The sequence below is a fragment of the Lepisosteus platostomus genome, chromosome 8 (genome assembly GCF_059453375.1).
Source record: "Lepisosteus platostomus isolate fLepPlt1 chromosome 8, fLepPlt1.hap1, whole genome shotgun sequence".
In the NCBI taxonomy this organism is placed as follows: domain Eukaryota; kingdom Metazoa; phylum Chordata; class Actinopteri; order Semionotiformes; family Lepisosteidae; genus Lepisosteus; species Lepisosteus platostomus.
This window is the reverse complement of record NC_142618.1, coordinates 62,571,390-62,595,014: the sequence shown is the minus strand read 5'-3', so window position 1 is coordinate 62,595,014 and position 23,625 is coordinate 62,571,390. Positions and strand designations below refer to the sequence as shown.

The 23,625-nt window shown below is 42.8% G+C and overlaps 2 protein-coding genes across 7 annotated transcripts; one reads left to right on the top strand and one right to left on the bottom strand.

Annotated features, from left to right (window-relative positions):
- Nucleotides 1-1,380: 1,380 nt before the first annotated feature.
- Nucleotides 1,381-2,871, bottom strand: LOC148657679 (arylamine N-acetyltransferase, pineal gland isozyme NAT-10-like). The gene has a single exon (XM_088644249.1). It carries the CDS (start codon nt 2,869-2,871, stop codon nt 2,014-2,016), a length of 858 nt encoding a protein of 285 aa, XP_088500375.1. The 3' UTR covers nt 1,381-2,013.
- On the top strand, nt 2,799-15,996 carry ropn1l (rhophilin associated tail protein 1-like). 6 transcript variants are annotated; one of them, XR_015941042.1, is made up of 8 exons: nt 3,716-3,876; nt 4,107-4,318; nt 5,192-5,315; nt 6,111-6,272; nt 8,134-8,309; nt 13,685-13,794; nt 14,354-15,390; nt 15,513-15,600. XR_015941042.1 is itself a non-coding variant. In XM_088644245.1 (7 exons), exons 2-7 carry the CDS (start codon nt 4,206-4,208, stop codon nt 15,704-15,706), a joined length of 879 nt encoding a protein of 292 aa, XP_088500371.1. In that variant the 5' UTR covers nt 2,799-2,928; nt 4,107-4,205; the 3' UTR covers nt 15,707-15,996. The 6 variants fall into 6 exon arrangements, 4 of the variants coding, with proteins under 4 accessions (XP_088500371.1, XP_088500370.1, XP_088500372.1 ...); XR_015941043.1 differs by having other exon boundaries at nt 14,354-15,362; nt 15,513-15,581; XM_088644245.1 differs by lacking the exons at nt 3,716-3,876; nt 14,354-15,390 and adding an exon at nt 2,799-2,928 and having other exon boundaries at nt 15,513-15,996.
- The last annotated feature ends 7,629 nt before the right edge of the window (nt 15,997-23,625 follow it).

Genomic DNA, 23,625 nt, shown 5'->3' with positions numbered 1-23,625 from the left:
TTCTTTAATATGAAAGTGCAAATCAAATATTACCTGTTACTTTTTAAAACATACTAGTCATTCACAGTCCAAAGTAACAGCTACATTGTATGGGACTAATGCCTGCTAATGACATTTCTGCAAATACGCATTTCAAAAACAGTTCTAATGTGTAAGATAGAAAGCTTTAACACTGGCATGAGCTGAAAAACTAGCACACTAAACATTTTTTGTCATTACCTGTAAATGTTGTTTTCAGCAGATGCACAAACGGCTATCTATAAATTATTACAATGTAATGTAGCAATAGCTGAATAAACTTAAATATTTTTACTAAAATCCATAGGTCCATTTATGATGTGTTGGCATAAATATAGACCATTTACAATTGTAAAAGGACATTTTTAGATATGTACAATATTAGGATAAATTCTGCTGGTTTTACATTCGTGGTCTATGTTCCCTTGCTTTTCATCATTTAATGGCTCTTGTGGTTTATGTTGGCTGTGTACGTGAATTAAATCACCGTTATTTCTGACTCCGTGGAACAAAGGACTTTCATCCACTTTGCTGAGTGACATTCTCATCAGTGTTTTGTTTCAGTTCTGCTTTGTAATTGCCAACTTCTTTAACAGTTCAGTTTTTATTTAGCCATCAGTGGTTAAGGAACGACATGTGAACATGGAATAGTGGGGCTTCGTAATGCCCGGTGCTGGAATTGAATCTCAGTTCACCCTGCTTGGCCACACATGCAGCTCCACGACATTGAACAGCATAGTTACCCACAAGCACTGGCGATATGTCACATTGCATGCTTTCTGAGGGAAAATGTTTCGTACCTTGTCTTAAAAATTAATGGGAGGCAATGGAAGAGGCAAGTGAAGTATTCTGGCTACCAGCTTTGTTTCAGAAAAGAAAACAGTATCGTGATCAGACAGATTTTTCTGTTTTAGCTTTCAGTAAGAAGATTAAAGTCAGTTGAAGGCTGTTTTGGATTTCTAGAATAAAGATCAGCTTGGTCTGCATTGCATTCACGAAAGGTGTCATTGACTCCACAGGTTAAGCAAGTGACCTTATAGTATCTTAAATGTATATAAGTGACATCACTGAAGCAGTGATACTTTGGCATTTTGCGTTTTGTGTTGGCAAAAGTTTCAGCACAATGTGTTCCTCTATTTATATATGTGTATTTAAAAGTGCATGACTGTAAAGTCTTATCACAACGCAGGATGTGCAATGGTTGGGTCAGCTTTTTGGTAGTTGGGTTATCTGGTTGCATTTCTGAACAAAATCACCGCTTTTGAATTGCTGTCCTTCTTTTCTTGATAAGCATGCCCTAGCAAGGAAGGGATACATGCAAGCAATCATTCAGCTCAAACAGTACTCAAACTCCAGAAACTGTTCAGGAATTCTAGCAATGTGATTTTATTTTTTTATTCCTTTTAAACCCAGCATGTTTGTTCTGCGTAGCAGTTTGGAATGTACAACACGCACTGCTGGGATCATGTTGAAAATTTAGATGTAAATGTAACAAAAATCTTTATTTTTAAATTTATTACCAGTATTAAATAACAATGACCATAAGATGCGTGTGCCTTCTGTTGTCATTTTCGCCGGGACCGTGAGTTTATTATAGAGCTGCTCGATCACTTTTTTTAGCCTGTTCCCACATTGCATTTCAACAAGATAAACCATTTCTGACCCAAGAATGTAATTGCTGGCTGGTGACAAGTCTATTGCTGACCCAAGGCAGTGGCTTTCATGTGTAAATATTTACAATGGCAATTGAGGGAAGGTTATAAAACAGGACTATTTTGATTAGTTTTAAGAATTTCTTAATCATTTTTCAAAACTACACTTGAAAGTATATTTGATCCTCACCTACACTCGCCGATGGGCTTGGCTAGTGTAGGGAGCATTATTGATTGTGCTTCAGAAGGAAAGCAGTATTTCAGATTCGTCGCGTAACCATGCTTTATCCAAGCTGATCAGAATGATACGCAGCGTGTTCCTGCAGCAGGGGTGTGGCTGGTGTTAGTAAATGGGAGGGGGTGGAACTATGTTCTCGTCTTTTGGAGTGAGGGGACCGGGCAGCTCGATGCCGAACCTCTCTCTCAGAACAGCGGGGATCTCTCCGTCAGACAGCTCCACTACGGTCCTCGTCCCGTTTCCTCCCTCCCCCGGTGGAGAGTGCGTGGTGATCAGCCTGCGGCCCATGTAGCTGAGCCTGCCGCCGGGCAGCAGGAGGGAGCAGAGCGACTTGCAGAAGAAGATCGAGCTGGGGGAGCTCTGATGGTACCAGCACATCGCTTTGAACTCCTCCAGGCGGCGTGGCTGCAGGGTAAACTTGTACAGCTCCGTCCAGGCCCCTTGGCCTTCTCCCCCCTCTCCTTCCCCCGGCTTCTCCCTCGCGGTCTCCAGGAAGAGACTCTCCCCCTGGTGTCGGACGCGATACAGCCCATCTCCCTGCTGCTGGGGCTCTCCGGTCTCCAGTGACAGAGGAAGCTGGAACCCGGCTCCGAAGCCTACGTCGCAGAGCCACCTGCGCCCCTCTAGGACCACCTGGATGATCAGGTGGTCAAAGGGGGGGCCGTAGCGGCCAGTGATGCTGTTCCGGACCTGTGCGGACAGGAGGGTGACCTCGAACCCCAGCTGGGACAGCAGCCAGGAGAAAAGCCCATTGTTCTCGAAGCAGAACCCGCCCCGGCGCTGTGTCACGATTTTGTCATAAATCCAGGGCAGCTCCAACAGGATCTGCCCCCCGCAGTGGATGGTCAAGTTCTCGAAGGGCACAGACAGCAGGTGCTTGTGGTGGATGAGCTGCAGTGTGGCCAGCGTTGGTGACACCGGGCTGGAGCAGCCGATCCTTAGCAAGTATTGCTCGGCCTCCATTCTACCACAGAACAGCGAGGGACATCTGAAAATGATCAAAACATCCCTTTGGTTTTGGTAATCCCTTTCAATTTCAGGTCAAACTGAGTTATATAATCGGCCATTTAAAAAACGGGCTAATTTTGACTCATCTACCTCATATCTCAGAAGGCACCCGTACTATAAGCGATTGCGTGCAGTATAGAAGCTTTTCAACGTAAACAAAATCCTTTGCGAAACATCGAATCCCCTCATTTAAAACAAACTTACAAAACAATTCCGTTATCCGTAGTAAAGGCATAGTAATCTATCCCTTACCAACACGAAGTTAGTTTGAATTTGTTCATTCTACCGCGTTAAAATAACATGTTAGTTCAGTAATGCACAGACCTGCAGCATGTCACAAAGTTCAGCTTGGCTGGGCTTTCTGAGCTGTTTCCTGTCAGTAAAGGGCTGCTTCCACCCGGTGGCACGAAACGGAACAAAAACCAGGCGGACAAGGAGTGAGCAGTTTTTATCACTAAGTCTTTTTTTTCTCGTCGTGCCACATACAGTTTCTTTCTACAGAATTCCTTTACGGCACATACTGTGTTTATTTTTCGAGAGTCCAGTTTAAAATCCTACAGGAGTTTACATTTTTAATCACAATTTGAACGTGACGTTTTAGCTGCAAAGACGCGTGCAGGAAGAAGTGTGAACCGAGGAGGACATGCCCCCAGCATGAGCAAGGTTAATTTGTCATAGAAGCACTCTGAAGTGAGAGCTCATATTGCAGTACAGGACACCGGACACCAGTCAGCGGCCAGGTATTTTCCGCCATAGGCTTTAAGAAGACCGTACCACACGGCAGGACCGGAAGGAGCCAGATAACGTGGGTCATCGATCACATGACCGGGGCTTCCGGGGTTGCTAAGCGCCCCGCTCGGTAACAACGCGGTTGCCAGGAGAGCTGTTAAGAGCTGCCGCGGAAAGTGACAGAAACTGTCTGCCTGCTCCTCCGTCTTCTGGAGCTGTTGTTAGTAGCAGGTAGGTCTTACATTGCGCCGACTTTAATGACTGGGTTTGCATGGAAAACAGGGACTTTACAACGAATACCAGCAAGGGAATGCAGTTTCCGAATAAACTCAAAACATGACTGACCATTGCGGGCTCCTTTGAGCCAGAAACTGGCTCTGAAACACCATGAATCAGGGTGAAGCCCCTTTTCATTTCTCTCAGCGTTAAAGACGCCGTTGCTGCTGTTGTCGTTGTTGTAGCTTGCCCGGAGGCGTGTTGCCGCCGCCCTCTCCCGCCCTGCGCCTGTTTCCTCCGCTGCTGAGCTGTCCCGGACAGGTGGCGTGCCGCCTCCAGACACGATGTTCTGCGCTCAGCAGATCAGCATCCCCCCGGAGCTCCCGGACATCCTGAAGCAGTTCACCAAAGCCGCCATCAGGACGCAGCCCAGGGACGTGCTTCAGTGGTCTGCAGCGTAAGTGTGGGGCGGCAGCCCTCCAGCGCCCCAGGGCCTGCGGGTCATGGCGCCTGGTCTGCAGCCAGCTGCTGCTGCTTCACTGAACGGGCTCAGTCGAGCCCAGGGTGGAATGGAAGCCCCCCAGGACAGCAGCTGCCTCATCCTCACCCAGAGATGGGGGCACAACTCTGGCGGGTGTCTCGGTGTCCATCCGCCCGAGCCCTTAGTGACCCCATCATCCGCTCCATGGGACAGATTGGGCCTTTTCCCTGTCCTTGAGAAGCTGGAGGACTTGAGGCTGCATCGCGCGCCGTTTGCTTTCGTACTTCATTGCATTCCGTGTCTTTAATCTGCCGCTCTGGACATGACCAAGGTGGTGTGTCTGAGAGCGCTTCCCTGTCCTGGTCCTGTTAGTTACCTAGGCTTGGATAGACCTACACACAGTCGGGCTGCTACAGTTAAACCTGTTATTAAGGGTTCAGGTGTGTAACTGAGAGCTGTGGGTCACCAGGACCAGGAACTCCTGCTCTAAGCCAGTGGTTCCCAGCCTTAGTCCTGGAGGAAATCCTTGTCTTCTAGTTTTTGTTTTCTTCATCACAGGCTGATCGATATCAGTTTTATATTTGGGGTAGATTTTTCTATTTGCTTCCAGCTCTTAAAAGGTCATATGGAGTTTGTGGTTGGTGTCGACCCTGCACCAGTTTCTGAGTTTAAGAGCTGCCCTCAGTCTGGTGTGTTGTTTAAAATGTAACTTCATGTACCTCTGCAGATGAAAAAAACAAAAAAGTTTTTTTTGGACACTTATTAAAACAAATGTCATAAGTATTTCTCAGTTCTCAAGGACTTATTTTTTTATTTTTTTAGATTTATTTATTTGTTTATTTTTTTTAGATATTTTTCTGCTCTAGCAAGAGGTGACCCACTTCCTGTTAAAGAAAGGCTTGAGATGCCAGTAGCAACACAGAAGACAGATACAGGACTCACACCAGGGCTCCTCAAGATCCTTCATAAACAGGTGGCCTGTGTTTTTAAAAATGGAACTATGCAGACATAATATTTTATATTACACTCAAGTCTTTCTTCTGTTCCTCAGTAAGATAAGTGTGATTTTGCATTGTTTTCTACTAATCTAATAATGTCGTCAGTTTGCCCATTTCTACAAGCTGCTGCAGAAAGCTGTGACAGTATGAGGGGAGTAAGCAGGGCTCTAGATTAGGAAAGGCACAGTCTTGTCTGTTCACTGAGATAAAAGCTGGGCCTTTGATAGGCCTGCGCTTCCCTGCTAGACAATGAAAAATCTGATTTGTAACTTGAATAAGGACAAAAAAATGTGTTAATCCACACAAAGCAAAGCATGTTGGTGAGATGAGGTGCTCTAGAGAAGTGCTACAAGACTTGGCTCATTGTAATCCTTACTGTCCTGCGTGATGTTCAGTGTGCAGAAACAACCATGAAGGTGTATCTTTTCATCAGCACGCAAATCAGGTTTGCAGACAATGCACTATGCACAGGGGCAACTGACGCTTCTTCAGCAAAGAAAACCCCGAAAGATTTTCACCGGACACAAAAGATAAGAACATAAGAAAGGATGAATGGGCTCGTCTCACCTGTAAACATCTTCTCTGTTTGGTAGTTACTCTAGTAGCTAAGGGTCCCATCCAGCTGTTTCTGGAAAGAGGCCAGGGTATCAGTTTCAACAGCATGGCTGGGTAGCGTGTTCCAGTCTCACACAGCACCTCAGGCTGAGACACAGTGAATTGAAGGTTAGCTCCAGTACTGCCAAGCTGTAACTAATAAGTAACTTTTCCAGCTTGGACCAAAAGGAAACGTGACTAAAGCAGAGCTGGAGGACCATTGGCGAGACCTCTCTCTGCCCAAGGAGCAGCTGGACAGTCTGCTGGGACTGGGAAACTTCGGCACCAGCATTGAATGGATTAAAGTCTTTGCTCTGGGCTGCAGTGCCCTGTCTGGGGTATGTATGCAGAATTACGAGGCCCATGTGAATGACAGTGCTTCTCAACGCCAGCACTGTGTTCTGTTGTTAATTGACTTCACTACCTACATTGACATATTGTGTGAATTAGAATATTGTTCTTCACTACTATTACATTTTCTCTCTTACATTTGTGTGAATTCCAGATTCCTGAATACATAATTTTGCTATTTTTTTTCTTAAAGTGCTTTTTTATCTAGAATTATATAACCATTGTAGGTGGTTGGTGTCTTGAATAATATTTAGTGTTCCTTTTATACACTATTTCATGAGAGAGAGCCCTTGGAAAAAAAATCCAACATAAGCCAAACCCTTAGTGAGTATGTGGGTAAATAATATTTCTGGAATAGAAATATAGGCTTCTCTTACAGTAGTGTGTGATAGCTGTTTTTTTCTCCACCTGTGTTTTCACAATTTGGTCTGCAGATGCTATATTGTTAACTGTGGTATAATTCTGTAAAGCCCCCTGTGGTCAATTGCGGTGAGGGTTGCTAATAAAATAAAGCAGATAAAATAACTGATTGATAGACCCTCCTGAATGAAAAGTACTATGCAAATAGAAAGCATTATCACTGCTGAAGACCATGTTACCTGGCAGACCACCAGAGACCAGAAGTGGCGGTGTGCTAGAAACAGGGCTGCTCAGTGCGCAGAGAGGGATCAGGCTCTACATTAGCAATCAGAGGTGATTTTAAGATTGACCTGGGTTGGAAAAACACCTTTAAATGATTCAGTAGTGTTTTCATGAGAGGAGTCTGCACAGAAGCCTTAAAGGCACAGCAGTGTTTACAGACTCCAGTTTATTGCCTCTGGAAGAAACATAAAGCAGACCGACAGCTAGGGAGCTGGCAGGAATATAGAGAGGCTGAGAGCATGAAAGGATAGTCTTGGGAGAGTATGAAAAGAAATAAGTAAATTAATTTAAAGTAATATAAACTGACAAGCTTTCAGGGTCAGGTTCCATATTGGACAAAACAGAAGATGGATGGGATAAACTGATATTCTAAATATTGCAAGATTACACTGAGAGATGTCAGGAAGGGTGAAACAGCAGGGCTATTGACTTGGACAGCATAAGCACATTAAACTAAATGGAATCCTACAGCAGTGTGCATGCTTTTAAAGTTTTGCTCGAGTGTTATTTGTTGTAGCAAAGTGCCTTCATCTTTGTACCCATTGGTTCTTGGCCCTGATACTGGTGAGCTGCAGCCTTGTGGGTCTTGTCTTTTAATTGCTATCCACTGCAAACCTGCAAGCAATGCCACATTACTAGTGTAGCATGTAATTAGTTCAGCTAATTTACTTGGCTGGAGCAGAAACTATAAGATTGCAGCGCACAAGCCCCAGGGAGCTCCAAGCACCACTCTTGTAACTTGTGATATTTAAAGAAGACTTTTTTTTCCTGTATAATTTGATGACTATAATGACTTTTTTTCTCTTTAATGCCTAGTGACTCACACTGTCAGAGCCCATTCCTTACCAACTAGTCAAATAGTGTTGAGTTTCTTTTTTTAAAAAAAATCTGTTGGCTGCTGCTTACTCAAAAAGGGAAAAACATATTTTGATATTTTGAATATGATTCATGGATGTATTTTGTCTCAAGCCGTAGCTCTTGGGAGTGGTGCTGTTCCACCTCACCCCACACAGTGGCAGTGCACAGCTTAAGTCAAAGATGTTATTACTGCTCTTTGCTATGTCACGGTAAAATATTTTTTTTAGCAATAGAACTTGTAAATCCACATTTATGTTTTGGATAAAGAGATGTTTGAAATGCATTGGAATAATGCATTGGAGCTTTGGGCCAGACGGTTGATCTGTGGCATGCTTTGTCCTTCCCCAGACGATCATCAGCGCTCTGAAGCACGCCTGCGAGATCCTTACCGAAGACCCAGAGGGGGGAGCGGCCCGCATTCCCTTTGACACATTTGTGACCCTCTACACCTATCTGGCCCAGCTCGATGGGGACGTCCCGCAGGAGCACATAGACAGCTTCCTTCACAGCCTCGAGGAGCCTGTGTGAGTGTACCCCTCAACACTGTGGCCAACACACGCGTCAAGGAGCAGCTCTCTCCTTCTGGACACGGTTTACAGCTTCCTGAATAATGCAGCATCACACACATGTGGCCTAAGGATCATGGCTCACAATGAGCATGGGATATTCACCTGGAATTGTGAAACTTGATATAGAATGGGTTTAACAGTGACCTTAATTCAGTCCTCTAGAGGAGACATTATAGGCAAAGTATTCACGTCAGCTAATAAGTCATTACACAGTCACAAAACCACACATACAGGTCTGTTCAGGTTAGCAGCAGGATATGTTTGTTAGTAGCTTTTGAGCTCAGACACTTCTCATTTCTGAGAGCCTCTGTATGTGGTTGAGTCCTGTTTAGTGGGAGGGACTGACGCTCTTGAAGATTGTGTAGCTGTGACATGGGGACAAGACAGGCCGTGCAGCTGTATCTGTTCGCATAAATCAAGTAGAAAATAATCTTTTGTTGGTCTTTGGAATCAATATCTGCCTAGCAGACAGCAAACAATGCAGGTAAAAGCACAAGTAAAACCAAGTGTTCTGCTGCTACCTCTATCTTCACTTGTTACCTTTAATGAAGCTATTTGCTTTTGTGACCATTAGTAATGTGACTATGTATTCAATTTTGTACAACTAAGTAACATAACTACTTTCTGTATGGACAAAATCACGTCGTCCCACTCACCAATCCCAGATCACAGACCCAGTATGTGATGACAGGTTTTCTTTGTGTAAAAGTCCCATGACAAAGAGCCCTGGTAAAGCACTGGGCTTGAAATATGGGCTTGGTTTCACCTGGGCCTCAGTTGGAAAATGCTTCACAGATGGCATTGCTTTGGAAGATCATTTGTCAGCTTCTTTAGGATTAGAGGATTGTTTGAAATAGTAGCAAGGATGTGCTTTAATGTTTGATTTTCTGTGACTCACAGGGCCAAGCAGAATGGAGTGATCCAAGTGTCAAATTTCTACAGCCGTAAAAAGTGAATTCATGATAAGAACAGAAGGAGAGGCAGGGAACAGACAGGGCAGGTGGCCTGAGATGGTAGCTGAGACAGTCCCGTTTCATGGAATACCTTAATGCAAATTAAAACAGAGCCACTGATACAATTAACTGTTGTGGTGTGGGTCCATGTCTGTCAGAAAAAAAGATATCAAGAACAGTTTCTCCACATTCTTCACAAACATTCTTCATTGTTCTGGATTTAGGTGATTTTGTTACTTTTATTTTCTTTATCTAGAGTATAAGAGACAGCTGTCCTTGACAAGTGCAGAGCTATAAAGTGTTGTGCTCTATTTACAGCACTTAAATGTATTTATTTAGTCATAAAAATCTCTGAAAGGCTGTTGATTCTGGACTGTAAGGTGGTGATAACGGTCTTTGTAGCTCTAACAGTCTTCAACAGCAATGCTATAAGAGTAGATAAGCTTTGCCCTGGCAGAGTACTCAGTTCTATAGCTCAAGGGTCTGTCTCGCATATTCCCAGGCAGAATTCTGGCTGGCATGTTCTTGTTGAAAAATTCAGGATCCCCATACTGCTCTTGAATGAACTTAATAAATACATTTATAAATACATTTATTCAGAAATGTTATAATGGCAGCCTTGTCAGATCATATAATAGAAATTAATCACAAAATATGAGATGGATCATATACAATGTTGCTATGTGGCTGGCTGGTTGGTTCCAGCATGTTGGGCTTGCTCATTTTAATATGGCAGTGCTTTGTGCAGTACCAGTACCAGTTAGAATATATAGATTATTTATGATAAATGAGACCGTGTGCAGTTAAATTTATTTAGCCAGGCCTGGGCTGTGATGGAGTTTCACACTGCACAGTCCAGCTGGGAGTGTTGCTGGTGTCTGGGGAGGGTTGATGGATGGACTCTCAGATTGTTCCCTCTCTTGTTCTCTGACCTGTGATGTTCCTTCACTTGGAATAAAACTGCTTTAACTTTGTGTTTTTGTCATGCACTTTTAACAAGCATACGTTTTGTAACACACAGACGATAAGGCTTTTTCATCTTCAGGAGATGAGTGCATAACCAAGACAAGACATTTGTGTGTCACAAACTCAGACAGGTCAATTCATGGAGTGAAATGTGTTCTGCAAGTATTTCAGTATGGATTCAGTATCCAGGAAAAGGTCAAAAGGAGTTATTAAAAATCTAGGTGCATTAAAACTGACATTTTCGTAAAGCTTACAATGTTTTCAAACATAAATCTAGGTTTTTGTTTTTATTTGAGTGAGCTTGTTTGGCAAAAGCTTCTAAGTATCTCTTCAAGGATGTATAGCACCTAGATTTCAGAGTGTATTGGTATCCAACCCAAAAGAAGAGACAATTGCTCTAGAGCATTATATGAAACAAAAACACTGCTGGTGTAAGTGTGATGTCTGAGGTGGGTTTTTAGTTTATTCCCAGTGAGAGCAGCCTATCCTTGTAAATAATAAAATAAAACCCTGCAGGAAGAAATACATAGAAACAACATGGGTCTGGTTCTCTTGGAATTGAAATGTTTCTTTCTGTACTATATACAGTATGTAGGCAAATTGGTTTGATTCGTAAACTGAGACCACCTTTAGACCACTAACCACTAACACAAAAAAGTTAAAAGAAGATAATGAAATAATTTCAGATTCAGGAATGGAAGGGGAAGGAGCTGTGCACTCTATACCATGTTCCCAAGGGACATGTATCCCAGACGTATTGCCACCACATTTTGAAAATCTGGAATAAGACTGTAGTGTTTTTTATCCATTTGGATATTGTGGCACACCAGGCCACTGCTTTCCAAGGTTTCTGGGCTAGAACAGTGATTGATCAGATGTTGTATCCCATTGTAAGGTTGTGGGAACACCAGGAGAGAAAAATAAGAAATCTTCATTTTTACAAGCTTACTGCATTGTGATATGCTACAAAAACAGTGAATGCAAGATAATTATTTCATAACTTTAAATTAAGATACAGTATTTACTAAGTATTGACTTTTAGTTTCTATGCAATTTCATTTCAAATCCCTTGTGGCTCCTCAGTTTTCAGTGGGCTTTGTTTTTGGCATTAAGAAACTAAAATGCACTGATGGCATTGTGTTGAGAAGGGGAGACTGCTCAGTACCTTAAGGCAGAAAATCATTAATGACAGCTGGCAGATTCCCAAAATGCATGTCTGCATATCAAAGTTGTGAAAGCCCATTGCATGCATTCATGGGAATTCGTTGTCAACATTTCCTAGTTTTGTGTTAGAGATGTACATGTAAAACGGCCCAGATCCCATGTCAGACTGGGCTTAGTCAGCTGATGAGTGCTGCGCTGCTGACAGCTGTCTTGAGGACTGCTCACTGCTGAACATCAATCTAAGTTGTGAAGGTTAGTCCTTTTTCACTTGCATATAATTAATTCATCTAAGAAGCTGTTATGTTGCATGCTGGAAGTTTTATTACACACAGATGCTATTGCGTAGGTGTGCTATCTGTTGTGGAGCTCGTAATGTTTTCAGCTGGAATTGATTAAGCCACACCAAAGGAGTGCATGGAAAGTCTGAATTATCCAAGTCTTTAATTTTGTTTGCATACTGTAGTTCTTGGTTCTTTATGGCTTTGGTGGGCAGTTGTATTTAAACCATCTTCCTTGCACTTAACAGCCTGGATGTACAGTATGTCCCTTCTGTGTCTATTCACTTTTACTCCTTTGCAGCACACGTAACATTACCTGTCATTTGTATAAATTTCACTATTGCAATTAGCTAGTTCCCATGTTGTCCGGCTTTTAAAACTACCATTTTATAAAAAGTAACATTTCTGTATTTTTAAAACATCACGTCGCTGTCATCCCTTAAAGCAGAGGTCCCCGGTCCTGGTCCTGAGCTGTTAATGACATGGAGCAGCTCATTTGGAGCTTAAGTAGAGGAGTTTAAAGGCTTCTCCCAGCTTCTCTGTACTGAGGCTTTAATGAGACCTGGGACGCATGCGGACATGAGGGGGACCCCAGCTTCAGTTTCCCCATCGGCTGGTCTCGAGCCCTGAGGGGAAGGATGACGAAGAGGCTGCAGGCCTTGTGTGTTCCAGCATGGCAGTAAAGCACACTGTGCTCCTTGCTGTCCTGGTCGCTGGTTCGTAGACAATGCCGACATTTTGCGGCTCCCAACTCAAAGCTCGGATCTCATTCCCACGATATTTTGGAATGATATCTTGACAGGCAGAGCCATCACACAGCATCCCTCGCTGAACCTTCAAGTGCTGTGCTTGTGAAATGAAGATGTATTTCCTCCGGTTGCCTCTCACAATTTAGTGATGAGCGATTGTTGCCACAGACTCGCCACTACACCACCCTGCAGAGAGTGACTATGCAAAATAAATTCAAAGTTCATCTTGTCTTGGCTGTCAATACAGCAGTAGACACATCCCTTGTGATCAGAGTGTTGCATGTTGGTGTCTTAAAAGATTAATCATAGTGCAGTTCCTAGCTGGTCTGTGCAGATGTTCCCAGTGTTAACACAGGGAGGCATGCTGCTTTCCTACTGATCAGGCGAAAAGATTAGCTTGTCAATCTGTCAAATGAGCTGTGTGCAGCGCAGCACCTTACTCTCACAAAGGCTTGAGAAAAAGCTGTGTGACTGCGGCCACATCCAGGTTTTTAAAACCTTTGTACAGCTGTTAGCAATATCCATATACAGGTGATTTTCACATAATTCAAATGGCTTCAAAATAACAGAGTCATTTGCTAACTACCCTTATTTTTTTTCAAATACAAAGGTATTTATTTCATTCAAGATTATTCTTATTAAGACTGCTGTGGCAGTCAGGCACTGAACAGTTTGAGTAAATTCTTATTTGGTACACTTTTTTCAAGAGCAGCCATTTGCCACGTACTGATAATTTGTTTTTATCAACATGGCAACATGGTTTTTTAAACTCATTTCTTTGGTGGACATGATATCATTTTATCAACCCGTAACTCCAATAACTAACAACTCCTATAGAAACGATTTCAGTGTGAGTGCAATGTGAAACGTTTCCTTCAAGGTTTGAATTTTACTCAGTATTTTTTTCCTTCCACTGTAATTTCGTAGTTAAGGCATCATTTCTTTTATATGCATTTCAGGTGAGTGAGGTTGTTAGTACCAACGAGCATCAGAAATCCATGTTTTATAAAATGTTGCATGAGTCGGATTGCATTGTGCTGTTCGCTGTCGGTTCCAATGTTTATGTGTAAAATGATTATGTACCGAATCGCGCCTGTTTACCAATATTGATATTGAGTGATATAGAAGGTGGAAAACTGCAGAGAAGGGTCTTATATGAAAACTGGTTAATTAAATGACACTTAAGTAACCATACTGCACAAGCTATGTGTTCTGTTCAGACATTTCTTCTGGAGTTTGCAGAAGCTACTGCGAGCAGTCAGTGGTCTGAGGAGGCTGGATAGACGCAGGAGACAGTACAGAGAGCAGGACACTAGGACAGAGCAGACAGGCAAGGTTCTTCCAGACAACAGTATCTCATCTCTGATGTCTTGAAACTGTAGGAACAGTCAGGATTTGAAAATATTTCTTTGAAAACCTTAACAAACATATTTTTCATCTACTGTAAGTCTGCCTTGTAACTGGAAATGATCTTAACTCCTAATGAAATTAACAGTATAGACTTACTTTATGTCTGTATAATTATATTGACGTGATAATTCTAAAAACTTTAATAGTTATAGTAGGAGTGGAGTGGTGGCACTGTGTCTAAGGATCTGCGCCTGTGGCTGGAAGGTTGCTGGTTCAAATCCCGTGGCCGGCAGAGGAATCCTACTCCGTTTGGCTCCTGAGCAAGGCCCTTTACCCCAACTGCTCCAGGGGCGCTGTACAATGGCTGACCCTGTGCTCTGACGCCAAGCTTCTCTCCCTGTTTGTGTGTCTCATGGAGAGCAAGCTGCCGTATGCGAAAAGACAAATTCCTCATGCAAGAAATTGTATGTGGCTTATAAAGTGATCTTATCGTATTTTATGAACATGTATTAATCAGAGTAACATTTTGTCTCCTTTAGACATCTGCACCCAGGTCAAGGCAGAGTACAGTACAGTATGAAAGGAGTGACAGGAGTTGACCATGCAAGTTTCATGTGGTCCATTTCTCAGGAAATTCTCTGTGAGGCAGATCTGGTCTTAGTTCAAGTAGGGAGGCGCCGGCCGCAGAGGAACAAGTAAAGGTTTATTCCCTGATGAAAAGAGAAGAAAAGAAACGCAATGTTTCGAAGAAGGCTACACAGCCGAAACGTTGTGTTTATTTTCTTCTCTTTTCAGCCTGGAATAAACCTTTTCTTGATGCTTAGATTTGGTCTTAGTCAACCACATCAAAGCTTTCCTAAGGCCCTCTTTGTTTAGTAGTCCAGGCATGTTTTAATGCAAGGTGATGCCCAGGTAGGAAAATAGTCAAGACACGACTTTTGTTGACAGGGAGGTCATCTGAATCCCATTGCAGAAGCTGGTCCTCACCTGCCTCATCTCAAAAGTCAACCATCAGGACTCTCAGATGCTTCTGCATCCAAAAGCAGTCTGTCCTGCAGCCAGAACTTCACTAATCTCCAGTTTGGGATTGCCACTGAAAGACAGGATTTTTTTTCAGCCTAATTATGATATATACTGTATAATTCTTTTTTAATGATAGAATTACTAGTTTGGTAGTATTAGGAGGTGCTGTCCTATCGCACTGATGATAAGAGAGAAGGTGTTCTCCTGGTGTCTGGGCTCGCACGAGCCGATCTGCCACAAGTTAATAAGTCGATTGATTCCTTACCCTTGATTTCATGGGTGAATTAATTTCTCAAGTCTCCGTCTGCTGTGAAGCAGGGCTGCCAGAGCAGAATGCCTGGCGCTCATCACCCAGATGTTACGCTTCACTGGTGGATGAAGGGGTCCTCGCCTTCGGGCAAAGAGCGGTGGGATCCTTGAGGATGATTATCAGTGATGTCTTGGGTGACAGGAACCACCCCTGGGCCAGGGACCAAGGTCCTCTGAGCCCCAGACCCCGGGCCCCAGGGGTGCCGCAGGGCACAGGTGCGCCGGTGTTCTAGATGACCCGCAGGTTAGCGATCCTCCAGCTGGACTGTGCTTGTGCTACGAGGGCGCCACTGTACTACAGCTACACCATGCAGCTGCTACAGTACAGAAAACAAGAGGCCAAAGCAGTTTCTTCTTTCTTTTCAGAAAACGCCAAGAAGGAATGGTGCAGCCCTCAAACTTCACCGGTCCCAACAGCCCCGAAGGCGCTGAGTAAAGCATCAGTTTCACATTCCAAGATGTTGCTGAAATGTCTGGTTTCCCCAACAACTGAAAAAATTCTGCTTAATTCTGGATCTTTAATGGCAACATTGGAGCCAGCAAATAACGACATAGTGTAATGAAGACGCACACAAGGGACCAGTCAAATAAAAGGACAGTGAAAACAGCAAGGCAGAGCTCAGTGTTGCTGTTTAAGAAGGCCAGACTGAACTGTGGATCATGAATTGGAAAAGCATGTAGTCTGATCTTTGGAAAAAATACCACGTTTTGGTTTCAGGGAAACACTTCTTTTATTAATTTATAACTGTAAGCATAATATATTACTTAAATGTAACTTTAAAGAATGTAAAGACTTTTTAAAAACTATAATGCCCTTATAATATAAAATAATAAACTATTCTTCTTGTTTCTTCTTGGTAATGTACAAGGATTTTTGATCTTGAAAGAAAAATACAGCAGTTGTAAACTTCGCTGAACTCTTGTGCCACTGTAGCTGTATAGTGGAGTGTTGGGAAAGGCGTTGCTTAGTATTTTCATTTTGCCATTGTGGCGGAGCTGGTGTGGTGACGTCAACTACCTCACTGCGCGTAGCAGGGTCCTCAGCTGCCTGGGCTGGGGGAGGTCTCCTTTAGCTCACGCGCTTGGTGCCCTGTTGCGTTACGCCGGAGACCCAGGTTCGTGCCCCAGGTGGGGACGGAACGGGCAGCGGGGGGCACGACCCCGCGTGGAACTGTGACTATCACATCATTTTCTTTTGTAGTCTTTCCACACTTTCCTCACTCAGTCTTTCCAAATGACCAAACCATCTCAAACACTTCTGCCCGCCTTCTGCAACTACATGCACATGAATACACATCAGCAGTGTGTTTTGTTTTTCATTTCCACAGCGCTGTGCTCCGCTCATGGGTCACTTTAATGGATACCTGCATGAGTGATGGTTTTCCCACCACTCTGTGCAACCATGCCGTGACAGTCCTCCCTTACAGACTGGCCTGTTGTTGATCACTCTGGTCATTTCCGCATCACCCTGAAGCTGTGCTACGACCATGTTACGCCAGTCTTTGGGGCACACCAGATCAAGTCCAGAACAGCTGGAATAGACGATGCTGTTCGTCACCTCCAGTTTCCAACATTACAGCTGATAAACCATCCTCCAGCCATTATTCCTTTATTCAGACCCTTCACAGCACCCTTTTCTGCTACCAAACAAATAAATCTCTCTCAGCATTCAAGCATCACTCCTCTATCATCAAACACATCTAGACACCTTGGTATTATTGTCATCTCTCCGTTTCACACAGAGACACAAAATATTCCTCCCGTCTCTCAGCACTTTCTCTTCCCTTCGCCTGCTGCTCTGTTCTGCTTTCACACCATTTAGTTTCACACTTACGAATTCCTGAGCTTTTCTCCCCGATTGTTCAAAATCCTCTTGGAGACATCTAATCTCTTCCCCTTCAGCTTCTTTACTGCTTTTGATTAGAACTATTTCATGGCCCGTTTTAGTGTTCATCAACTGTACAATCTCCCTGAAACCTGTCCAAATAGGATTTTTAGTTTGAGTTGAGTTATTTCTTCGATCACATTTTGCCACCTGGCCCCACTCTCACTCTGCTGCACACTTCCTTAGCTGTGCTCATCTGTGCATTTTTCTGTCCTGACCTGTGAACTCCACTCTTCCAACATGGCGTTCAGGTGTTCCTCAAATGGTCCTTTCAGCTTGCCAACAGCATCCAGCTGGTCCAGCTTCTCTAATAATGAGGCCACTATTCAGTACATCTTCTCAGATATCCCTGAGGATCATTAGAACTGTATTGTATCATAAAACCAAGAACTGTTATATGCTATACATGCATGTCTGTGATAACTTGCTGTACTGAATATAATTTGCAGTAGTAGATTTTTTTTCCCTTGGCTAAGGTTTCTTGACAGATTTCTGTTTCGAAATGAAAGCATTTGTTAAGTGGCCTTCAAATATAATTCATAATCACATTTTGTTTGGAATTTCTGTGTGGCTTAGCAGCAGGTAAGCAAAAATCTTATAAACTGATACTTAATATAGCAACTTTCCTGTGTCATTCTTAAGAAAATCTGCCAAACTTTTAAACAAAGCATGCATTTTTTTTATTCTAAACTTTCAATCTCTCCAGCACAGCAGTGATGAGCAAGTGCTCAAAACCAAAGTCATGGGAATCTGATGTAGCTTCTGGCTATTTTTCCCACATTCTTTTGTCTATTCGTCAGTACAGAACAGCAGGTGTCTCCATAGCTAACACAGCTATGCATTAACTAAGGCAAAAGGAAACTGAATTTATACAGCAGCCCATTGTGTGACTGCTAATACATTTAAGTGGAACGAATCATTTCGGTGCTGGCCATACCCGTGCTCACTGCTCATACTGCAGCATTAGGAGTCTGTACCTGTGAGCCTCTGTCTTGGCACTTCTGAGCATTACAACTGAACCTGGTTTCCTGTTCACCTGAGTATTATTTGTATTGGGTGCCTCGGTTTATCCTGCCTGAAATCACTAGGTTGTAATCCTTTTATAATACTTCAAAGGCTTAATATCCATGGTTAAAATCGCCGCTCCAAGCTGCTTCCACCATATGCTGATGATAATGTGTATCAGAAATATTTTTAGGAGTACGCAGGCAGGTCGCACTCTGAGGAGGAGTCGAGTAACTCTGTAAAGAGAGGCTCTCCAGTGCTGTTGTGTGTCAGTTGGCAGGAATTTGTATTGTATGTGGCTCTCATATGTAGCAGAAGGACAGAAACATGCAGCCAACATGGTGGGTTGAACGTTAGCCTCATCCAGAATGGAAGGGTGGTGGAAACCTCTTGGCCATTGTTGAACACTATCCTCTATCCTTTTCTCTCAATATACTAAATATAAACCTGTTCCACTCTGTACCCAGCAGTCAGGCAATAGGTTGATTTCACTGTCACATAAAGCAGTGAATCTTAAACTGGTGGTGATTAGAGATTAACCTAAGGGGATAGGAGAATAGCTTGGAATGATTTCACCTTACTGCAAGTAGTAATACCATTACAAGACTTAGCAAATTGTCCATTTGCCCTTCGTATTGTTAATGCTTTACCCAGGTTTGCTGGTCTTCAGTGGCACCTTGCTTTTCTGTTAATATTTATTCTGTTATAGTTCAGCTATTCACCTTCTGGATCAACATTTTTGGAAAACTGCACTGTATTTGATGTTTCATATCCATACAATTGAAAGAAAAGCTGGAAAGCTGGGAAATGGAAATGATATGGATTTTAAAACTACAGCTTTGAAGGAAATATTTCTATGGTGTTTCATGTCATTACTTGCATTTAATTTTGCAATTAAAAGTTTAAATGATGTTCTAAATGAATAATTAAAGTAGTATAGTTGAATATTTGTATCTTTAACTGTTCATGTTGAAAGTAAGGGCTCACTTCTTCTTTCTAAAAGATTTAAGTGCTCCACACATTAAAACCAGTAAAAAACAGGTAAAAAGAGTTAATAGAGAAGGTAGTATACTCTATCCTTTCAATCCCAGAAACAGCAGTGTTTACAAGTAAGAAGCATTTTCCCAAATAATAAAAATTATTAGCATCTGTCTCATAAATCATAACCACACCTCAACCTGGCCGTTTGTAGCACGTGTGTAGTGTTTTAATATTCCCTGCTATTACTCGATCGGAGTCGTAGTGCTTTTCTGGGTGGAACAATTAGAACTTGAAAGGCCAGAGAAGGCAGTTGCTTGACTGTTACCAGTATCTTTTTTAAAAGATACTTGGGATATTAAGTATGTTAGAGATCCACACGTACTCATGCAGGTGAGCAGGAGAGGAATCTCTTGTCTTGTCTGTAGCTCTGGCCCAGATGGCACATCTTCTCTGGGTTTTTCTCACCATTGGAAGATAAAGTGTTTGTGTTTTAAAGCAAATGTGTTTTGCTCGTTTCCTCTGGAGTGATGAGTGGATGGTGAACACAATTAATTAAGACATTAGTGCTGAAGATCCAGCATGACCTTCATACACAATTAAAGAAAAGCACAATTGAAAACAAGTGGAGCCTTTCAGTCCCTCTGGTCTGTTCGGCAGTTAGTCGTGAATTGATACCAGTATCTCATCCAGACATTTCTTTAAAGAAAACTGGGTTACAACCTCAGCAACATGTCTAGCTAGCTTGTTCCAGACTTCCACATGTGCTTCTTGCTGTTTGTACGTTTTCATCCTCAGTACAACCTCAATATGAACAGTGAAACACTAACCAGAGGCCACAAGAGGACAATATGTGGAAATGCACTTGAGGAGCACGAGAACAGGAGGTACTTCTTTACAAAAAGGGTTGTAGGAGTATAGAAGGCGTTCAATGAAGTCCAATAAAGATGTTTTTGAAGCCGATTTCCTGGCTTTTCTCTGGAAACAACAGGATAAGGTCCTGAAATCAATAAGGTATAAACTACCAAACAGGCTGGATGGGCCTCCTCATATCAGCAGTTTGCAATTGTTGAGCTGTTTTTCTGTTCTCCTCCTGTGATGTAAGCAGCTGGCACAGCCTGACAGCTTCCTGAGAGCAGTGGGCCCAAGCTATGGCACAAGTAACATGGAAAGAGTAACCTGTTTCTGTGCCCTGAGTCGTGAGTATCCCATTACAGAGTACTAGTCTGTCCTCCAAGCCTCTGTAATCGCGAAGGTTAAGAGGGCCTTTTGTTTCCATTTCTCAGGTAAAGTACTGACATCAAAATCATTACATGTTTCCAGCATTTAGTGGGTAATACAGAAGTTGAATATGACAAATGAGTTTTAAACGACAGATACAAGCTAGCGCCACTTTCAGTCTGACCCGTTAGGACATCGTTCTGGGAAAAGGTGGATTTCACTCTCTTATTTAGGACCTAAGTGCTCAATAAGTGAAGAAATGTTTTTTTTTTAAGATGTGCTAAGACCAGACTTCCTGTTTTTGATGTGTTCTGTGCAGTTTTACATCCAGTTGCTCCAGTCCAGCTGCTGAGCTGGAGACCAGACAGGCTCAGCTTCCCTGTCTTAGCGGGGACAGTGGCAGACGAGGAGCGAAGCCATTTTGTGTTTGCTTTTCAGCTCAGCAGACACCCACCTGGTCTGGCCTGCAGAGCTGCCTGCGTGCGACATACAGCACAGTCCGTCCCAATTAAAGACATGAATAAATGTGTTTTAAACTGCAGCCTGTGTTATTTAAGGTTGCTAGAGAAGGAAAATGAGAAAATAACCTACTTAAGAGTACTAGTAATTTCTGCTGAATCCGATTACCCATCTGCTAATACGGTGCAGGCTGCAAGCTGTGCCAGAGACAGATTAAGGTCAAACACAGGAGTACAGCTGGGATAGTCTCCCTGTGTATTTCAGTGGCAAGACTGGTTGCATGTGTGCTTACATGTATGTCCATGCCCCTGAACACGCATATTTGTTTGTGTTTTCATTTCCTTACCCTTTCAATTTAAACAAACTCCATCACACATCCCTGTAAAGACTCTGAGACACTGCAAAGGCCCTTTTGTGGAGTGTGTCCAGGAAGTGTTTCTACTCTGTTTTTCCAGACTGTTGCACAACCCTTTCAGGGAGCTGGAGAATTTTTTGGAGGAAGTCTGCATGGACAAAAATATGTCTTGCTGCCACGGAGAATGTGAAATAAATCACACAATTTACAGGAGGGTATCTTGTAAGTGAAAATGTGCCTGAGTCAGGAACAAAAGAGCTATACATTTTGTGCTGTCAACAGACAGGAAATTGGTACTTCAAAACAGTGATGAATTTTCTGCTCAAATTGTTTATCAATTTGAATGATTTATTAATGAAGATGAGGCACCTCCATATTGTGTAGTATTTCAAATGAGCTGTTCATGGAAGTACAGTACCTCTCCAGCTTCAGAACGAGCAGAGCTCTTTTTGCCCTGATCCTGCTAGAATTACAAGTCCACCTGACTGTCACGCTACACACACTGTTGAGGGAAAGTATAGGGTGGTGAATTTCACTACAACACTCCATGGAGGAACGATACATAGTACTTCACCTGCAACAACAGGTGAAACTGTGGTAGTGTGTGGTGGCAGCAGTATTAGGTTGTTGTTCTGCTTGTCAGCAGGAGGGACTGGAAATCTTGCCAAGACCGATGGGAACATCGGTGGAGCGACGAACTGGCCGATCTTAGAGGGAGACCTGCTGCAGACCTGAAACTGGGAGAAAAATCCACCTTTCAGCAGGACCATGATCTGAAGCACAAGGCCAGTGTGATACCAGAGTGGTAGGAATAAAAGTAACAAGACTACCGAGAGTAATAAGAATTCACTTGTGTGGCTGTGTCAGTCATGAATTGAATCCTATGGAAATCTGTGAAACAGACTTGTTCTCGATAAGCAATCGCCTAACAGCTTGAGAGAGCTTGAGCTTGAATGGGCACATGTTGCACCAGGCCCGCGTGTGAAGGCAGTAGAGTTCTGCCCCAAAACACTAGCAGCTATAATTGCTGTCAAAGGTGCTTCAACCAAATATTCCAAATACCAAAAAATGACCAAATATCAAATAGTTTGAACACTTACTCAATCTAATATAAAAATATTTATATTTTTCTTTTTGCTAACATTTACTGTAATTTATCTTGCCTTTAGAAGTCTTCAGTTTGAGCATTCATGTTCGGAAGAAAATATTACATTTACAAATGTGTATGCATCATTAAGAAATTTCACCGGATGGGACACTATTTTTCTTATATTGTAATCTTGCAAGGCGCTGTACAGAATATCAAAGCCCTGCTATAACTGCTAGCCATGAGTATTATTTTAAGAAGAACATAAAATCATGATGTTTGTTTTGCGTTTTAAGATAGTGAGACACTACACAGGAGACTTATGGAAATTCCGTTTTTAATTTTGTTTCATCCTTCACAGAATTAGTTTGTTTTCATCTGTGTCATTTGTTCATTTTAGGTAACTATAAATGTGCCACACACAGAAAGAAATTAAAAGATTATTTTTGATGCTTCACAAAACTGCTGCCAGTTTGCAATAAACAATGCATTGTTTGGCAATAATTATTGTACGATGCCTCAGTAATAAGAGGATGACTTTACTATGAGGTAATGTTATATCAATTCTCAGCCAGAAGGACGTGATTTAAACATCCGTTTTAAATTCACATTTTGTGTTCGTCAGAGATGCCACCCCCTCACACTGTACTCCTGGGCACCTTGTTAAAGAAGAGCACTCTCCACCCTGGATGGCAGCTCTGTCTTTCACTCTACCAGCCAGCAGCTATATCACCCTGCAGCTCACAACTGGCAACCCACTGAAGCTCAGCAGGTGCCTGGGTGGGAGACATCCTGGGAAAAACTAAGGTTGCTGCTGGAAGGGGTGTTAGTGGGGCCAGCAGGTCCATGTTGGTCCTAATGGGTCCTAATGCCCCGGTATAGCGACGGGGACACTACACTGTAAACAAGCACCGTCCTTTGGATGAGACGTAAAACTGAAGTCCTGACTCTCTGTGGTCATTAAAAAATCCCAGGGTGTTTCTCGAAAAGAGTAGGGGTGTAACCCCAGCGTCCTGGCCAAATTTCCCATTGGCCCTTACCCATCATGGCCTCCTAATAATCCCCATCTATGAATTGGCTTCATTACTCTGCTCTCCTCCCCACTGATAGCTGGTGTGTGGTGAGCTTTCTGGCGCACTATGGCTGCCGTCGCGTCATCCAGGTGGGGCTGCACATTGGTGCTGGTGGAGGGGATCCCCATTACCTGTAAAGCGCTTTGAGTGGAGTGTCCATCTACAGGAGGAGCTAAGAGTGCTTAACTAGTATCTATCAGTAACAATGCGGAAATGCTCTGCACAAATACCAGCAAAACCTACAATTTATTTTCTGATGTTATCTTATAGTTATTCAAAATGCAGGGCAGTTGAAGAATGAAACCTGTTGACTCGATTAAGCTGTACCTTATGGTATAAAACTAATCTCTAATTAAAACGTGTCATACTGACAGGCCTAATGTTTTGTCAGAAGAGCTTACAGAATAGTGTATTTC